This window comes from Molothrus aeneus, chromosome 28 (assembly GCF_037042795.1).
Source record: "Molothrus aeneus isolate 106 chromosome 28, BPBGC_Maene_1.0, whole genome shotgun sequence".
Classification (NCBI taxonomy): Eukaryota; Metazoa; Chordata; class Aves; order Passeriformes; family Icteridae; genus Molothrus; species Molothrus aeneus.
This window is the reverse complement of record NC_089673.1, coordinates 3805305-3823692: the sequence shown is the minus strand read 5'-3', so window position 1 is coordinate 3823692 and position 18388 is coordinate 3805305. Positions and strand designations below refer to the sequence as shown.

The following is an 18388-nucleotide window of genomic DNA, read 5'->3' as shown; positions in this document are numbered from 1 at the left end:
GTCCCCCTAGGCACGGCGGTGCCGGTGTCCGCCTCAGCCATCCCCACTCCGGCGGTGCCGGGTTCGCCTCAGCCACCCCCGCCCCGGCGGTGCCGGTGTCCGCTTCCCCCGTCCCCCTAGGCACGGCGGTGCCGGTGTCCGCCTCAGCCATCCCCACTCCGGCGGTGCCGGTGTCCGCTTCCCCCATTCCCCCGGTGCCCGCCTCAGCCACCTCCGCCCCGGCGGTGCCGGTGTCCGCTTCCCCCGTCCCCCCTGCCCCGGCGGTGCCGGTGCCCACCTCGCCCGCCCCCTCCCATGCCCGGTAACGGACAGAGCACACGGGACAGCAGCGAGCTCAGCTCACAGGTAGTACAGCGGTATTTATTATACCCCGAGGGACAGCAGACGGCGCTGATGCCCTACAAAAGCCTGGAACAAGGAGCTGGGTCCGTTGGACAAAGCGCCCCCGCAGCCCAAGGGACACAGACTGCAGAGCCGCTGGAGGAGCCCCCGGGCACCTCTGGCCCGGCCCTCATCTTCTCCTACCGGGGGAGGTCAGACAGCCCCCAAGGTGCCTCAAACCCTGCCAGCTCCCTCCTCCCTGAGGGATCCTGTGTGTGCAAGGTGTAGAGCAGACTGCGAGAAACAACCACAAAGGGGTCACTGCACATCCCACGGGCAGTCCCTGTGGCCAGGCCTCTGTCCCCAACCCCTGAACTGTCAGTGGCCACTGGGCAGGGCAGTTTGGCCTGAGAGCAGCAGGGAGTGGGCAGGGTGAGGTGCTGCTGCCCAACCTGCGGCCTCCAGCAGACAACACACTGCCAACAACACGAGACCCTAAGATTTCCCTAAAAGCAAATACCAAAGAGACAAACTTGGTCTTACAAAAGCCAGGCTTCTTGAGCCCAACAGCTGCCTACCAGTGGAAAAATGGATGAACGGCAATAAAAACACATCAAAACGCATCTTTGATGTTTTTCAGCTGCCGAACAGCCAGGTCAACCGGGAGGTTGAACTTCAGGTTGCTCAGGCGGCTGAGGAGGGTGAGGGCGCTTTCGAAGCCGGTGTTGGCCATGTAGCTCCAGGGCTGGTAGTGAGACTGAACCAGAGCTCCAGACTTGCAGATGAGGTTGAGCCACGAGACCAGGCGCTGCTCGTTGAGCGCCATGCACACCAGCGCCTTCAGCTCCGAGTCCGCGCTGCGCTTGAAGGGGCCGTGCTCCGTGAGCACCGTGTGGATGGCTGCCAGCAGGCTCTGCTTGGGGGTGGCCACCACTGCTCCCGTCACGGGCAAGGCGAAGGACTGGGACAGCTTGCGAGCCGGGGATTCCACGAAGGCTCGTCCGTTCTTGGCCTTGTAGTACTTGACAAAGAGTTCCCAGGGGTGCATGGTCTGCGGTGAGGGAGTGAAGGCGGGGATCAAGCAGGCGATGGGGGCCAGCACCAGGCTCATGCCCGGGGAGGAGGCATAGAGCCCGTGGGCCAGCAGGTCCCGCAGGGCCAGGGTCAGCTCCCTGCGCACAGCCAGGGTCAGCTCGTCTCTGCCGCCCAGGGGAACGTCCTGCAGCTCAGAGGAGCAGATAACGTGCTCTGCCTGCTGGTGTTTCAGGGCTAGCTGCCTCACCCGCTCCACTGACAACTCCAGTTTCTCTATTAAGGGGGAGAAGTCCTGGTTGTCTTGGTCCTTCTGCCAGAGGGTGCGAGGGATCTGACCCGTGGCACAGCCAAACTGGCTGACAGCAAAGATCTGCAGCACGGCCAGCACGCGGCGCATGAGCTGCAGGCCCGTTTCTTGCATCCTTCTGGCATCTTCTGGGTTCACTGACCGGGTTAGAAAAGAGAAAAACATATTCTCGTTAGGGAGTCAACAACTCTGCTTGTTCATACACACAAAGGGAGTGCAAATATCTGAAAATCCCTTCAGGTTAGCATTCTGAGTAGCAGCAGATGCCTCATGCTGTATTACTGTACTTCCAGCTGGTTCAAGGGATAAGTAGGGAGGTCTCAAACTCTAAAAAATGCTGGATCCCTCCCAGCTCACTGTACCTGCTCACAGAGCTCAGAGCCTGAAGAGCACAAACTAGAGTGTGTTTTGCACTAAGTATCTGCAGTCTCTTCCTGATCCCCACTGAGGACTGAGCCCACCCTCCATGCCACTTACTCAGTCTCTGTGACTACTCTGGGGATCCCATGGAAGGAGGGTAAAGGAACAGGACACAGGCTTTCAGCAGAGGGAGTGCCAAAGCATAGAAACCAGCTGCCAGGAAAAAGCAGACAGCGACTGCTTCGTGCTCATCAAAGCTCCAGGGAGGAGCTGGAGCTTTGCTGACAGTGCTGAGCCCAGCAGTGCCCACCTCTGTTCCCAGGAGGCCGGGTGCTGGGTTTGTAGGAGCCTCCACAGTCACAGTGGCCATCTTCTACCTTGCCAGAGCTTCCAACTTCATCTACAAAAAGGATTTCATATCATTATTTCACATTTGTGAATTTCAGCTGCAAATCCCAAGTATTAAGGTCAACATTCCTCAGACCCCTCTAAATCTCTTTTGTCACTCTATCAATACTTTTACTCGCTGTCAGTTTAGAGATATTTGTACTTTCCTCTGACCCAGAAGCTGTTCCTGCATCTCCTGACATCTGTGACTTTCCTCCTCATGACTACGTCAGGGAATTCCAAAGGAGTTCAGTCTGCTCATTAAAAAACTCACTGACCCTGAATGAAGTTGATGAACATTTCGAGGTCCCTTATCTGGGTCTTCAGCTGTTCCACCAGCTGCTCCTTCACCCTGGCTGGATTCACAATCTGTGCTATGGCAGCATCCACCCTCTGCCGCAGCTCCTCTGGAGAGAGCGTTGCAAAATCTTCACTCAAGTCCATGTCCAGCTTCTTTATCAACTCATTTATAATCATCTGCAAAAGACAAGGGAGCGATGCAATTTCACCATGTGGCACTGCTGCCTGGGAGCTTTCTCAAATAATTTTTTACATCAAATGAATTTTTACATCAATAAGAGGGGAGAAGCTGATCCAGCTCTGAAGGGTAATGATTCATGTTTAACATAGAGGCACAGAGTGCTGGGCTGGAGCAAACTTGCACTTTGGAGGGATTGCACAGAACAAGGAGGGGCAGCACTGGGTTTAAAACAACTTCAATTCTTCAGGAAAAAAATAACTCCTTTCCCAGAGGTTCCCTCAGAAACAGGACACCTTTACTGCACAGAAATAACTGCAAAAGACACATGACAGGTTCACACGTGTAGACAAACTCCTGACACTATATAGCTGGTGAGAAATACAGACTGATGATTGCCTGCAGTATGGAAGACACTCAGAAAGGCTGGGAAATACAGCAGGAGGATCTCTGAGCCTTACCCGTTGTCTTTCCATAACCACAGACTGTGGCAGGGAATCATAGCTGCCCTCTTGGTAAGCAAAGGTCTCAAGGTCATCCAGCTGTGTCTTGAGCTGCAGGATCAGCTCTCTCTGCTTCTCTTTCTGGACCTCAATTTGCTCCTGCTTCTCTCGCTCACCCTGGAAAAAAGTTATCAGTAAATAATATTGAAGGGTTATTGTCATACCCAAGGCACAGAGAACAGGATTATGATGTGAGGAGTATCTCCTGCAGCTCACGTACTTCACTAGTCAGCACTGCAAACCAGTCTGAGGGAGAAATGTGAGCACCAAGCAGAGGCACCGGCTACATCACCTCATCTATAAGGGAGGAGAAGCACCTCTCCAGACCACTTGCACCCACGTCGCGTCCCACAAGGCCAGGATCCAGGAAGAAAGAGGCCAAATAACACGTACACATCACACACAGATCCTGTGAGTCAGCCGTGCTGTAGCAGGGCGTGGAGCGGTGACACACCGCTCAGGGCTCTAAGGCACATCCCTGCGAGCTGGCTCCGAGTCCCCAAGCGCCTGCGAGCTCCGTGCAAACCCGAGCACCGCGGGCAGCGCAGCCGCCGAGCCGCTCCCGGCAGCGGGACCGCAGCCGCCGCTAATGCGCTTCAGGCGGGGTTAAACCCACACACCGACCCCGGGGCTCTGCCCAGCAAAGGCTGCACTCACCGGAGCGGCGCCGAGACCGTGCGGCAGCGGCGCGGGGCAGCCGCGGAAGGCGAAGTCCTCGAGGTCGCGGAGCAGGCGCTGCTGCTCGGCCGGGCCGGCCCGGGCCACCTGCCGCAGCCGGAACTGCACCTGAGCGAAGTGCGAGGCGAGCGCCAGCAGCGCCCCGTGCAGACGGCGCCGCTCGGCCCGCAGCCGCGGCACCGACTCCGCCGAATCTCCCCCGGTACCCGCCGCCTCTTCGTCCTCCTCATCCTCGTCCTCCTCCGCCGACACGGCGCCCACCGGCGCCCAGCGCTCGCCGGGGCCCAGCGAGCCGCTCTCTCCCTCCATAGCCGCCGCTACCGGCGCCGTGACGCCGCCGCCATCTTGGCGCTGAGGGGCGGGAGCGGGCGGGGCGAGCGCGCCCCCTCGCGGCGGCGGCGGCGGCGGCCCCGGGGGCGCGCACCGGGGGGAGCGGGGGCGGTGACGGGGCCGCGGGTTGGCTGCCCCGGGCCCGGCCTGGCCTGCCCGGTCCGGCAGCCGCGCCCCCGGCCCGAAATAGCGCGGGGCGGGGTCGGCACCGCCATGGCGAGGTGAGCACCGCCGGACGGGACAGGCAGCGCACGGAACCCGCGCAAAGCGCCCGGTGCCCGGTAGAGGCAGCGCCTGGCAGGAGCCTCCGACCTGGAGCAGCGGGGAGCGGCGCCGGGCCAGGCGGAGGGGAGCGGACACAGGCGGGCCGGGCCCCGCGGACCCACCAGCCAGGGGCGTGTGGGACGGCAGCGGGGAGAGTCACGGGGCCGGTGTCCCCTCCCACCGCCCGGTCGGCACCCGCCCGGCTCCCTCTGCCCGTCCCGGGGCTCGGCATAGGCAGAGCCGGTGTCCGGGGCCCTTTCATCGCCCGCGGGTCCTGCCGAGCTCTGCTGGGCACCGGGAAATGCCCGCTGGTGATGGTGATACCTGCTGCTCTGCTCTTCCCCAAGGCAACCGGCAAAGACGCTGTGGTACGACCGGCCCCGGTACGTGTACCTGGAGTTCTGTGTGGAGGACAGCACGGACGTGAAGGTGGTCATCGAGGACCACCGGCTGGTGTTCAGGTGAGCTGCCGCTGCCCTGCCCACCGACACGGATCTGCTCTGCTCTGGGGGTGGTTCAGGGGAGCAGGAGGACTCCGTGAGAGGAGAGCACGCGTGGCCTCAGCTCTCTCCTAAGCCCGGTTGTTAAAATGTTTTGGCAGTTGCAAAAATGCAGACGGTGTGGAGTTCTACAACGAGATCGACCTGTATGCCAGAGTCAACTCCAAGGTGAGGTTTCCCACCAACGAACTGTTCTCTGACAGTCTCTGTCAGGCTCAGAGTCAGAGCCAATCTGTGCAGTCTTGAGCAACACTGCTTAACACTGAATACTGCCCATCCTGAGAGCCCCAGCCCTGGGGCTGAGCAGAGAGGAGCCTGGCAGACCCTGAGGCACCCCAATCTCTTGGCAGGACTCACGGGAGAAGCGCTCTGACCGCTCCATCACGTGCTTTATGAGGAAGTGGAAGGAGAAAGTGGCCTGGCCGCGCATCACCAAGGAGAACATCAAGGTGTGTGTGGTGCCTGGTGCCTCAGTGCATGTGCTATCCCCGCGCAGCACCTCGTGGCTCCTAGGAACCAACCTGCCCCCAGGACACACACAGAGGCTTCCACAGGGGATCCCAAGACACAGCTCCAAAAAAGCCCTACCTGATAATCACCACTAGCCCACAGACATCTGCCCTCCAGGAAGGACGTGGCATCCCTTTTCCTTGACTCACTCAGGACCAGGACCAATGCCTTCAGGCAAAGGGACACTCCTGCTTCCTGCCCTTGCCCTTCACCTGTGCAGGAGCTGCCCCTGGGCTGCAGGTCCCTGCAGTGCTGCTCCCCCGCTCAGGGGATGCTCTCTGTGCCCACAGCCAGCCTGGCTCTCCGTGGACTTTGACAACTGGCGAGATTGGGAAGGGGACGAGGAGGTGGAGAGGGCCATGGTGGAACAGTACGCAGAGGTGAGCTGGGCTACCGGCCTCAGGATCCTGGGGCACATCGTATGGGTGTGTGGGATGGGGGAACGCCGGGAATTTGGGGATCCAGATGTTTGTTTCCCATCCAGATGCTGGAGAAGGTGACAGAAAAAGGCCCCCCACCAGCCATGGATGACCTGGATGTAAGTACCACCTGCCAGCTGCTTCCTGATGCCCAGCCGAGCACAACCCAGCCTCAGCCTTCCGCCGGCTCCGGGGCACCGGCAGCACCTCCCACTGCACCCCTCGGGCAGCCTGTCCTGTGGAAACGCTCCCCGGCACAACCGGCTGGTGCCACCCGCTGCCACCGGGGCCGGCCCGGTGTCGGCCCCGTCCCTGGCACCTCGCTCCTCCCTCCCGCAGGATGACTGACGCCCAGGTCCCTGGGGACGCCGCGGGAGGCCAGCCGGTGCACCGGTAGCCCGCACCGGGGAGCAGCGCGGGCAGGGTTCTCCGAGGAAGCGGAGCCGCCTCAGCTCGAGCGCCGCCGCGGGCATCGCTCCCGACCCGCGGTCCGGTCTCCCGTAGCTGGCTAACCTGGCGGGGCGCGGGGCAATAAACGTGAACTGCCGCAGCCTTGTGCCGTGTGCCGCGCCGGGCACCGGGAGCCGCTCACCCGCACCGGCCCCGGCAGCGCGCGCCGCCGGCGGGAGCGCGCCCGCGCGTCCCCGTGCAAGCCCCGCCCGCTCGCCGCACGGCGGTCGCCACCGCCGCTCCCTGTCCCTGTCCCTCCGCCGGTCCCGGCTCGCTTGTGCCGGAAGGTCGCGATGGTGTTCCGGTGCCAGCGGGACAGCTGGGCCCGGCAGGTAGCGTCGGGCCGGGGCCGGGGCGCGGGGCAGGCTCGGGCGGGCCCTCACGGCGCCGCCGTCTCTGTCTCAGTTCACCACCAGGGTGGTGTCGTGCCGGGCGGCCGAGCTGCGGCCCGAGGGCGGCGGGGAGCCGGTGCACGGGTTCCAGGTGGTGCTGGAGGACACCATCCTCTTCCCCGAGGGCGGCGGGCAGGTACGGGCCGAGCCGGGCGGGGCGGGCGGGGGCCGGGCCGGGACCGGCGGCGCTGATGTCCCGTGTCCGCAGCCGGACGATCGCGGCCTCATCGGGGACGTGCCGGTGCTGCGCGTGACACGGCGGGGCCCCGAGGCCGTGCATTTCGTGCCGGCCGCGCTGGAACCGGGCGCTGAAGTGCTGCTGTCGCTGGACTGGGAGCGCCGCTTCGACCACATGCAGCAGCATTCAGGTCCGTGCCGGTACCGGGGAGCGCACGGGAGCACCCCGCGGGCCGTGCCGGTGGGGCGGGGGGGCGGTCAGCGCACACCGTGTCCCCATCCTGGTCAGGGTAGGGAGAAATCCGCCAGCTCTGTGTGCACAGTTTGTTCCCGGGATTACTGAGGGCAGCAGATGTCCCTCTGCGAGCTCTCCTTGGCTTTTAAACGCACCAAAAACAGGTTTGGAAGAGAAAGTTCAGCCTGCTTTGCACAGCGTGTGCTGCAGTACTGGGAGCTGAGGCTCACAAGGCCAGAGCTTCTCCTTGCTGCTGCTGAGCTCTGGCAGGAGCCTCTCAGCACCCAGCACTCGCCTGTTGTGGAGAATGTCAACAGGAAAGACACGGCCTGACTGAAAATGCCAGTGGCACTCAGAGCTAGTGCTTGCACATCTCTTCCAGGACAGCATCTCATCAGTGCCGTTGCAGAACAGATGTTTGGATTCAAGACAACTTCATGGTGAGCAGGATAAAGGTTCCTTTTGACCCATTTGGCACGTGCCACCATGCTACCCTGCACAGAGCCTGAGCACTGAAACACCAAAAGCAATTTGGATGGTTTATTTGAGCTCAGACATTGCAGGAGAAGTGACTGACCTGGAGAGAAGCTGTACAAAGTATTTGCTCTGTCTTGTCCTCCTTAAGTGCTTGGTTTCCACCTGGTGCTTTGAACATAATAGGGAGAGGAGGGAAGTCTGTTTTGTTTCAGTCCACATTGCCAGCAGTGGGATGCTGGTGCTGCACAAAGGCACCTCCCAGCTGGTCTCAGCAGATGTTGTTCTTCCTTGGTGCAGGGAGCTGGGCCGTCAGCGCAGTGTCATTGAGCTGGACACCCCCGTGGTGACAGCAGAGCAGGTCCAGGCCCTGGAGGAGAGCGTGAACGAGAAAATCCGGGACAGGGTCCCTGTGACAGTGAGGGAACTGGCTGCCGATGACCCTGAAGTTGAAACAGTGAGTGGTGGGGGAGAACTGATGCTATTCATGGAATAACTGAGCACAGATGTCCCCTGCTTTGTCACCCTTCTCCTCTGCCAGGTGAGGAGCCGGGGGCTGCCCGATGACCACGCGGGGCCCGTGCGGGTGGTGGACATCGAAGGCATCGACTCCAACCTGTGCTGTGGGACTCATGTCTCCAACCTGAGTGACCTCCAGGTGGGCTGCTGCAGCTGGGCTGCCTCTGGGGGCCACGCTCCACATGAAGTACAGCCAGAGTCCCTGGGATCCACAGGCTGCTCCAGACTCTGCTGATGGGGAAGGGGGTGGCAGAGCCCCAGGCTGAGGGAGCCCCAGGAGGGTCACACACGGGCTGGGTGCCACAGGTGCTTTTGTTTCCTTGTTGCAGAACTCAGCCCTGTGTACAGCAGTGGTGTTTTTGCACTGCCAGGGCTGTTGGCCATGTTCCCTCTGCTTAAAGCTCTGATATTTTTGAGCGTTCACCGTGGATGAGAAGTCTGTGCAGGGAAATGGTGATAAAATTCTAGACCTGCCTTTAAGTATTTGTACTTTCTCAGTCATTGGTTAGAGTTTCCCAGCAGATACATCCAGATTCCTTGTAGAGTACATCCCATGGCTAGAAGATTGCATAAATTCCATTGTACCACCATGCCTTTTTTTTTTTTATGTTGATCTTATGGCTGATTTTAATCAATTTATTTTTGCTAGCAGAGAGTCAAAATTCACCACAGGGCATAATCTGACAGGAACTGACCACCTATGTGAATTACCAAAATGCTGTTCTGACCAGGTTGATTTTCTTTTGAAGGTTATTAAACTCCTTGGTGTGGAAAAAGGGAAAAAGAACAAAACCAACTTGGTTTTCTTGGTGGGAAACAGAGTGCTGAAGTCAGTCGAACAAAGTCACAGTACTGAGAAGGCTCTAACCTCCCTGCTCAAGTAATCCCCTTTCCACTTTTGTTATTTCATCTTCACCCCTCCTCCTGAGAGATACCACATAAGCCTCAGGGTACAGGTTGTGGGGCTGTGTGTGATGTTGTCTATTTTGCTCCTTTAGGAAATCCTTCCTCTGTCCTTCAGAGTAGTGATCCAAAGTCTCCCATTTCTTTCAGAAATGGACCAGGTGAGCACGTAGAGGCTGTGAAGAGACTGCAGAGCTCTGTGAAACTGCTCCAGAAGGTACAAGAATGGCTGGGAAACGTGGGTTGTCTCTATTTCCTGTAGACCATTAGTTGTGGTAACTGGGAGTCAAATCATTGGCTTCAGTTTTTGTGGATTTTCTGAAAAGTGCTCAAACCTCTGGGAACACCACTGTGTTCACACTGGCTTCTCCAGCTGCAGTACAGTTAATTTTCTTCTCTTTCAGAATAACCTGAACCTGCTTAGAGACATTGCTGTTTTGATAGCCCGGGACTTCAAGAGCAAACCTGCTCCAAAGCAGCTCTTTGTATTGCACAGGTATGGGGGAGCTCAGGGAAGAGGGGCCAACAGTATCCCACAGGTTTTATGGCACTTTAAACAAAGGAAATAGAATATTAAAGTGCCTTGGCCTGCTGCAAAGTTGTGTAATTAAAGGAATCTGTAATTCAGTCACTAAATTCTTCTGGTGCTGTAGCTGAGAAATTGCTGTGTCCATCTAATTCCCTTTGCACTTGATATTTTCAAGTATTTAAAACCAGGGAGCTCTATTTCTTAAAGATAACACTTGCATAATTCCTAAAGTGTCCACAGCAGTGCCCAGCGAGGATATACATCTATAGACAAATAAGAGCAAATCCCTGATCAGGCACTTGGTTTCTGATTGAGATTTTGTACTCTAGAGGGGGTTTTGCTTCTTTCTGAAGTGTTTTTTTTTATCCATCCGTACAGGAAAGAGGGTGATTCTGAATTTATGAACATCATCGCTAATGAGATTGGGACAGAGGTGAGTCACTGATGAAGCCTAAACTGACACCCCTGGTTTCCCCCCCCAGTTTTACAGAGACAGGGGCTGGCCAGGCTGCTGTTCCTGACACAGTCATGATCTGCAGATCTGGTTCCTTTGACAGGTACCTGAGGTTACCTGTGCCCAGCAGCCTCAGTCTGCAGGGCAGTGAGAATTGAGAGCACTGGAGAAGAGCCCCCAAGAGCTGTACAGAGGCTCACTGGCTGAAATAGGTTAGGATAGGATTAGGTAGGAGTAGAATAGAAAGAGCAGCAAGTTTCAGTCACAATCACCTAGTTCAGCTGCATCCTTTTAATTTGGGATACCCTAAGCAGTGTCAGTCTCAGTAATGCACACAGACTTCTGAATTGTCAGTTGGGTGTTTGTGTCCTGTGGCCAGTGTGGAAAGCACTGATTTATCTGGAGTAAGGCCCATCTCTGTCCACAGGAAACCCTGCTATTCCTGACTGTGGGAGATGAAAAAGAAGCAGGACTCTTCCTTTTAGCTGGACCTGTTGAAGCAGTCGAAAATTTAGGTCCCAGGTAACGTTTTGTGATTTGTTTAATTCTGAGTAAGAATTCTGACATTGTAGACATGATGAGCAGCTGCACAGTGTGATCCAGGCAGGGATCTGTGTGTGCTGTCTGCAGCAGCCTGGGCTCCAGCCTGTGCTGTTGCTGCTGCAGGGTGGCAGAGCTGCTGGGAGGGAAAGGAGCTGGGAAGCGCGGCCGCTTCCAGGGCAAGGCAGCCAAGATGAGCCGGCGAGGAGAAGTGCAAGCTCTGCTCCAGGAATTCATTAGCAATCAAAACCCTGGAGCATAAGAGACAATTCTCAAAGTAGGTTTGTCTTATATGTGTTTGCTTAGGCTCCACAAGCTTCTCTACCAGAGAATAAAGACCTGAAACCAACAGCTGGTGTGCACATGTTCTGCGTGGGCTGCTCATGGAAATGGGGAGGGGATCTGCCATCAAGGCTTTGCTGCAAGGGCTCATTTCTCAGGACAAATTGTGCAGGGATTAAAGTAGTCCTTAGTTAACCACTTTGTAGGGTTCCCAAACTCAGAGGGGGCCTCCTGCTGGCTCTACTTTAGGCCATTTTGCTTTGTGCCACTTGCTGAGGAGGAGTTGCTTGGCATGAAAGCTCAAGCAAGAGGCAGCTGGTCCCCTGAGACACCTTGGGCTGGGCAAGGGCAGAGAGCAGCCTGAAGGGAGAGCAGGTACCCCAGAGACAGGAGATCATTCCTCACCACGTACCAAGTCCTTTCCCTTGGTGGGGTGCAGTTGTTAGCGGTCGTTTTTTGACCATCAATAGTTTCTTGAGCTGCTGTAGCTGTAAACTCCCTTGGGATCAGGCAGAGCTGTCCCGGTGTTCCCTCAGTTCACCTTCCTGCCCAGGCAGGCTCCGGAGCTGCTGCAGTCTCCTCTGGAGGAACTAAAGGGCGCTGTGGAGCCACAACGGGGCTCAACAGGTAATTTGAGAATTTACCCTTCCCCTTCTGGCTAGAAATGGCGTGACAGGTTTACCCCAGGTGTTGGTAATAAACAGAGAAACAGAATAAAAGAAAACTCCATCCTAAGGAAGTTTATCTGTCATGAACAAGGGGAGGGGAGTAGCCCCAGCAGACTGGATTCCCACCCATGGCTGCTGTGACTGGTGCATGGCCACAGCCTTGGCTGAGCTGTTGGGATGGCACCAGAACAGAGGGAGCACCACTGAGACCTGGAACTGGGTATGGGGTCAGAGCTGCAGGGGCTGGTGCTTTGGGAGTGATCCTACACATGCACACAGAGTCTGGCAGGAAGAAAGTATCTGCACCTCCCTGTGGATTTTGGACTATCTCAGAGTGAGAGAGGATGTTTCCTGAGGAGGTTTAGCTGGGCTGTGCAGCTGCACAGCTTGGAGGGCAGCAGGCTCAGCCCACAGGACTTCCTGAGAGAGCACTGGGCTGGGGTACTGAGGTGGGAAGGGCATGACCCCAACCCCACACCATGGCAAAGTGCCAGTTCTGTCCCCAGCACCCTGGGGACTCAGCACAGCCCCACTTGAGCTCATTTCTGTAAGCAGTGAGGTGACACAAGTTTGTCCCTGTTCCTGGCACAAAGTGCACCCAGAAACCTTGGATAAACAGCACAAAAAGCAGCTCATTGCCCCCACTGTGCTGTCAGGGTTCAGCTGCAGCTCAGGACAAAAGGTGAAGACCCAGGGCACTGGGCAGGGCCCTTTCCAGTGCCTTGAACGTGTCTTCAACCTCCAGGAGAAATGTCCTTCCTCTACCATCTGCAGGCCATGGCACAACCCTGCATCCAGGAGCTGATCCCCCATCCCATGGTGCTGGCCAGTAGGACACTCAAACTCTCCAGCTAAACAACCTTCATCTTTAATAAAACATCTCCTGTGCCCAGCCCCAGCCACCCCATATGTGCACAGCTCCATGCCATGCATGTATGCCCCCCACACTGATCACAGGGGTGAGCACCAAACGTCCCAGGGCTGGGGGTCCCTCACCCACACTGGCACTTGAACTCCATGTCAGTCTGTCCATTCCTGTGACAGAGCTGCCCCTTCAGCAGACCCCAGACTCGCTGAGGTGACAGCCCTGCTGCCAGTGGCGCTGTCCCCAGCCCTGCAGCACAAGGTGGTCTGTCCCCACGAGCTGCAAGGGAGTGCAGGACTTCTCGCTGCTGCTGCTGGGTCCTGGGCAGATGCCCCCCAGCTGTGGGTGCAGGAGGGACAGCAGGGGAGTCGTGGCTATGCAGGGCTCTCTCTCTGTGCCACCAGCCAGCCCAGCCCAGCGGCACTGGCACTGTGGGTCCGTGTTGTGGGAGCCACCCAGCAGCACCACCGGCCCAGCCTCCACGGCCTGCTCCCAGTGCAGAACCAGTGGCTGAGGTGCACCCAGGGCCTGGCAGCTGCCCCTGAGCCACCCCTGGGGTGCCTTAGGCAGCCTTTTTGTGCTGTGTGGCCAGGAGCTGGGACAGGCAGTAGGGGATGAGGCCGACGGTCGCCAGGGGCACAGCCGCGCTCTTGCAGAAGGAGAGGGCGTAGAAGAGCAGCTGCACGTGGGAGGGAGGCTTGAAGGCATCAAAGACGTGGAGGATGAGGAGGGAGGCAGCGATGCAGCCCAGGCGGAAGAAGGGCAGCTGCTGGCCCTGCTTTAGCCGGGAGCTCTCCTGGTACAGGTGGGAATTGAGGGCCAGCCCCAGCCCGAAGAGGATGCCCAGGTTTCGGAGGAGGCTGGCAAAGGGAGTGGTGTCAATGTGGACCCACTCAGGGTTGCTGCACCACTTCTGTGCCTTCTCCAGCGTCCAGAGCAGGTCCACGCCGAATGTCCACAGCAGCAGGTAGAAACCCAGGGTGAAGCTGAAGAGGAAGATGGTGATGCCCAGGTACCGGTGGAAGCTGGCGTGGTAGATGCAGCGGACGTGCTGGAAGGTCTTGGCCACAGCCATCCCTGCCCAGTAACAAAGTGGGAGCACTGGTCAGTGCTGCAGTGCTGCGGTCCAGCACAGTGGTGCTGCAGGGACAGGGAGGGGGGGTCAGGTACACTCACCTGAGAACACCCCTGCAATCACCTGGTGGGGAAAGTGAGCGGCGATGAAGACTCGGGACATGCAGACACAGACCTGAACTGCCCAGAACCCAATCCAGAGCACTGTCCACAGCACCCTGTGAGGGACAGGTGGCCATGTGGGTGCCAGGGCCATGGGCATTGCCATCAGGTACTCCAGACAATGCCTGGCTGTCCCTGAGCCTGTCCCCATGCTGCAAGCCCACAGCCTTGCACCTTGGTGGGCTTGGCTGTGCCTGTCAGTGCTGGAGCCACCTCTGCCTGGCACAGGTGGTTTTGGCACACAGCTTACCAGTATCCCAGTGTCTTTGACTGCTTCTCTCCCCCAGCAGCAGAGAGCAGGGCTGTCACCATCACGTAGTACACGCCTGCTGCACCCATGGCATGGCCAGATGGGCTCCCTGGGCAAGAAGAGAGACCCGGGTCAGGCTCTGCATGGGCCAGAGCTCAGCACCCACAGGGGTTTGTGCTGAGCCACCACAGGGGTCAAGGTCTGCTCTGTGCAGGGGCTGCCCTGCCTCCTTCCCCTGCAGGCACAGCCAGTGTCCCCAGCACACAGCAGCCTCTCTGCAGAGCTGTGCAGGGGTGTGTGCTCCCTGCAGGCTGCCAGCACCCCCCTCTTCGCCTGTTCATGGGCAAGCACCCCCTGCCCCTGGCTGCAAGCCCCTCCCATGGCTCAGGGAACCCTACCAGGTCCTGTCTCGCAGGTGAGAGGGAACTGCTGGATCTCTGGTGCAGAGCTGTTGCCATAATAGTCCGTGTCAAGGACCCACCAGTATGGTCTCTCCCCAAAGAGGATCCTGAAAAGAAAAGAGAAGGGGTCTGGGGAGGTCCAGGGCACAGCTGCAGCTTTAGATCTGTCCTGGGAGATGGAAGAAGCAAAGGACCCACAAGTGGTGCAGGGCATCCTGACAGACTCAGGACCCAGCTGATTGCCTGGTTCTGACAGGTGACACTGCCTGCCCATGTCCCCATCCCCAGCCCTGAGGGGGAACAGCAAGAACGTTCTGGAAGCAAAGTCAATATTGCCCCCTGCGCTGAGGGGCTCTGTGAAGATCCCCCCACTCAGCACCACAGCCCTGGCTGATGGGAGGCTCTGTTTGCAGGAGGCTCCATCTCTGCTTGGAGCAGAGGGGGAGAGCTGTTCCTGCATGGCTTGGGAAGGAGTGACCATTGTCACTGCCCAGCTGGGGCTGAGAGCACCCATCTGGCCCACATCAGTCCAGGTGTGCCAGCACAGGGGGGAGTGTTGGCTCAGGGGCCACTCACCACTTGAAGACGAGGTTGAGCCAGTCCCCGATGACAGCCACCCAGATGAGCCTGATGCCCACTGCTTCACTGAAGTGGAACCAGATGGGGAAGAGGACAAAAAAAGCATTCCTGAGATCAGCAGCATAGGAGATGAAGAGGAACCAGTCCTGGGAGCCCTGGAAGCGCTGCTGCAGCCAGTGTGTGGTCTGGATGCCCACATCATGCAGGAGGTTCATGCTGGCCTCCATCCTCCTCTGCTGCCCTCGGCGTGCCTCCGGCTGTCCCCTGCTCCACTGGGCCACTGGGGTTTTATACTCTGCAGGGTCTTGTTTGCAGCAGGCAGGTCACTGTCCCAGCACTGATCTTTGGACCCAAAACCACTCTTTCCAAAGGTACATCACCAGGGGGTTGTAACAAACATGTTTGGAACAGCTTACGTAAAAGGGGAAAACAGGTTGTGAGGGCACGTGGAGAGCAGTGCTCCAAGCCCAGCACCATCCCCTCACTCAGGGGGATCCTGCAGCCCTGGCTCTTCCAGCGAGCCAGCACAACAGCTCTGAGTGACCCACAGCCCTTGCTCCTTGATCCCACACGCTGTGTGTGACAGTCCTGCAGAGCTGCCATGGCCAGGGCTGACAATTGCTCTGGTCTCTCTGCCATCCCCCTGTGAACCAGAGCGTGGTGAGGATGCCCAGAGCATGCAGTGGGTGCATGGAGCAGAGGGCAGACTGCCCACCCCCTCCTCATGTGCCAGGCTCATTTAACTTTGCATGATGGGAAACTTCCAAAGCCATTCCAGGAGGTCCCTGCAGTCCCAGAGAGCCAGGCTGGGATGCTCCTGGCTGCCAGTTGTGTTCTGATCTCTAGTGGGGGGCTGAAGGACCTTTGCAAATAGGGACTGCACTGCTCCACTGGGTTAATCCCTCCTGCCCCATCAGACCCCAGCTGTGGGTACAGAGCCCAGCACAGAACTCATCCTGCAGCGCCCATGGCCATCCCCTCCACCCCAGCTGCGCTCTGCTGTCCCTGCCAGCACTGCTGGCACTGCATCTTTGTCACCCACAGCTGCCGGTGCCTGGGCACAGCCCTGGGTGCCCGGGCAGCACCCAGCACAGCTGAGCAGGCAGCAAGGCATTAATGATCAACAGCCAGTGAAATGCATCACTTCTCTCCCTCCTGAGAAAATTCATGTCAGGATCCTTGAACCCCTGCCCTGGGTTGTTTGTCTCTGGGAGAGCTGTGTCCAGCACTGAGTCCTGCTGACAAACAGCAGCACTTACAGGCCCCATCCTGCCCCTCTGCCCATGCAGAGCCCAGGGAGCCATGGGGTCTGACAGGCAAAGCACCAGCAAACCCCTCCTGGGGATATGGCCTGGGAGGAAAGCAGGCAAAGGCCACAGACACAGGCATGTCCCATCCAGCCTGGCTGTGCTGCACCCAAGGAAGGTGGTCCCAGACCCTGGACTGAGCTCCTGACCTGCAAAACGTCCCAACAAAACAGGAGTTTGCACAGAAACTGAATGGCTCTTGCAAAACAAATTCCCCAACAGCTCACTCCAGGGTCTTCAACTGAGAGTGGCTTTGGCCAGCGTGAAGGAATGCAACAGACTTGGCTTCTGTTCCAAAAATATTTTGAAACCATCAGCAATAAATCCTTCCCAGGAGATTTCACAGCAGAAAATGGGGCAAAAGGTGTTGGGGGATGGGGGCTAGCACTGCAGTCCCCTGGGGAAGAGTCACTGCAGGAAAACTGGGGCCGTAGTGGGGAGAGAGCAGGAAGCAGGATGGGAGCAGCCAAAGGACAGAGTGGCCCAGTCACTCTCAGCCAGTGTTTGTGCACTTGCCACTGGTCAGGACAGTGCCAGAGGTGCCAGGGTCCACATGGTCCCAGCCCTGCTCCATGCCCTGCCCTGTGGATAAATCCCCAGCCGCCCCAAAGTCCCTGTGAGGACCTGGGGAGCAGGAGCTGTGTGGGCACTGCAGTTTCTGCATTCTGGCTGGTCTGACCATTGCTCAGGGTCCTGCTCATGCCCTGCACCCTTCTCCTGCCCATCCCTGCTCATCCCTGCAGGGATGTGCACTAAAAGTGGGCTGGCTTTCCCTGGAAGGACTGGGGCCAGGCTGGGGGAACCCAATTTGTGCCTCAGCAGGCCCAGCTCTGTGACTGCAGTGGCCCAGCTGGCTCTGGCACACGCTGTGCCCGTGATTCCCAAGGCTCTGGGTGCAGCTCTGGCCAGCACAGCCCCAGTGGGGGCCGAATGTGCCACGTGGAGTGCCTGTGCTTGCTCCAGAACGTTCCCTGACAGCTGCAAGGTCCAGGCTGGGCTGAGGCAGCGTGGTCACTGCGTCAGCACCGCCCACGTGGGCACAGGGAGATGGCTGGGCACGACCTTCCTGCTCTCACACAGCCCCTGCTGTCACCCCAGGGCACCCAGGGGCCACTGCAGCCTCACCCTGAGCCACGGCCTGAGCTGCCCTCTGCTCCCCTCCCCTGTCCCGTGTGCTGCAGCAGGCTGAGCTGGCTCCCAGGGGCACATCCACAGCCACGAGGGCTGCCCAAGCCCCTCTCAGCAAGTTCTGCTCAGATCCACCCACTACAGTGAGGGCAAGGATACCCACGGTGCCTCCAGGGACTCTTTGGTGAGTGTTGAGTGTCTGCAGCCGTGTGCCAGGGCTGGCACCGACCTCACCAAGCTTCTCGGTGTCCCCATGCCAGCCTGGCACGGTGGGGAGGGGCTCTGTGGGCTGCACATGCAGCTGGGGTGAGGAATCAAGGGTCCCCACACAGGGGGGCTGAGCAGGCTGGGCAGCAGCCAAGCCCAGAACTGATTAACACAGCTCAGAACAACTGTTAAACATTAACTGCCTTGTTTGCTCTATATTCCCTGGCAGGAACCTCCTGCCAGCACCAGGGTCCAGGAGCATCGCCAGGACAACCCACACAGCCATGCCAGGCACCGTGCCAGGCTCTGGGGCTGCCCCACAGCCCTGGGAGCCCCTCAGAGCTGAGCCAGGATCTTCCCTAACAGGGCTTCAGCCCTTCTGGGGTCTGGCCCCAGCCACAGGAGACAGAGCAGCAGCCAGGAGTTTGTTCAGGAAAAGCACCGAGTGCCCGTTTATTGGGAAGGGCACACACAGGGCAGTGCCCAGCCCGGGCTGTGCCCATCCAGAGGCTCAGCCTGGGCTCCTCCAGCAGCCTCCCAGCGGGCCCAGGGCAGCACCTCCCTCGGCAGAGCCAGCCCTGATGCTGCAGTGGCTGGGGAGGAGGTTTGGGGCATTCCACAGCAGCACCACACCACTCACTGCTGCCACTGTGGGCAAAACCTCAGCTGGAGCACAGCCCCAGGGGCAGCTGCAGCTTTG

At 58.7% G+C, this 18388-nt stretch overlaps 4 protein-coding genes across 4 annotated transcripts; 2 read left to right on the top strand and 2 right to left on the bottom strand.

Moving 5' to 3' along the window:
- Window positions 1-334: 334 nt before the first annotated feature.
- On the bottom strand, window positions 335-4419 carry RUNDC1 (RUN domain containing 1). The gene is made up of 5 exons (XM_066566848.1): window positions 4049-4419; window positions 3350-3508; window positions 2689-2887; window positions 2334-2423; window positions 335-1800 (listed from the first exon to the last, which is right to left on the bottom strand). The coding sequence occupies exons 1-5, from the start codon at window positions 4376-4378 to the stop codon at window positions 935-937; spliced, it is 1644 nt and encodes a 547-aa protein (XP_066422945.1). The 5' UTR covers window positions 4379-4419; the 3' UTR covers window positions 335-934.
- Window positions 4420-4508: 89 nt separating this feature from the next.
- On the top strand, window positions 4509-6642 carry PTGES3L (prostaglandin E synthase 3 like). Its single transcript, XM_066566800.1, has 7 exons — window positions 4509-4620; window positions 5011-5124; window positions 5265-5331; window positions 5514-5612; window positions 5964-6053; window positions 6158-6211; window positions 6432-6642. Exons 1-7 carry the CDS (start codon window positions 4613-4615, stop codon window positions 6438-6440), a joined length of 441 nt encoding a protein of 146 aa, XP_066422897.1. The 5' UTR covers window positions 4509-4612; the 3' UTR covers window positions 6441-6642.
- Window positions 6643-6749: 107 nt separating this feature from the next.
- On the top strand, window positions 6750-11114 carry AARSD1 (alanyl-tRNA synthetase domain containing 1). Its single transcript, XM_066566799.1, has 12 exons — window positions 6750-6874; window positions 6948-7070; window positions 7143-7302; window positions 7729-7786; window positions 8121-8277; window positions 8362-8478; window positions 9089-9219; window positions 9393-9459; window positions 9647-9738; window positions 10150-10204; window positions 10653-10747; window positions 10892-11114. The coding sequence occupies exons 1-12, from the start codon at window positions 6836-6838 to the stop codon at window positions 11025-11027; spliced, it is 1230 nt and encodes a 409-aa protein (XP_066422896.1). The 5' UTR covers window positions 6750-6835; the 3' UTR covers window positions 11028-11114.
- Window positions 11115-13142: 2028 nt separating this feature from the next.
- On the bottom strand, window positions 13143-15273 carry G6PC1 (glucose-6-phosphatase catalytic subunit 1). The gene is made up of 5 exons (XM_066566995.1): window positions 15044-15273; window positions 14465-14574; window positions 14067-14175; window positions 13757-13872; window positions 13143-13657 (listed from the first exon to the last, which is right to left on the bottom strand). Exons 1-5 carry the CDS (start codon window positions 15271-15273, stop codon window positions 13143-13145), a joined length of 1080 nt encoding a protein of 359 aa, XP_066423092.1.
- Window positions 15274-18388: the final 3115 nt, after the last annotated feature.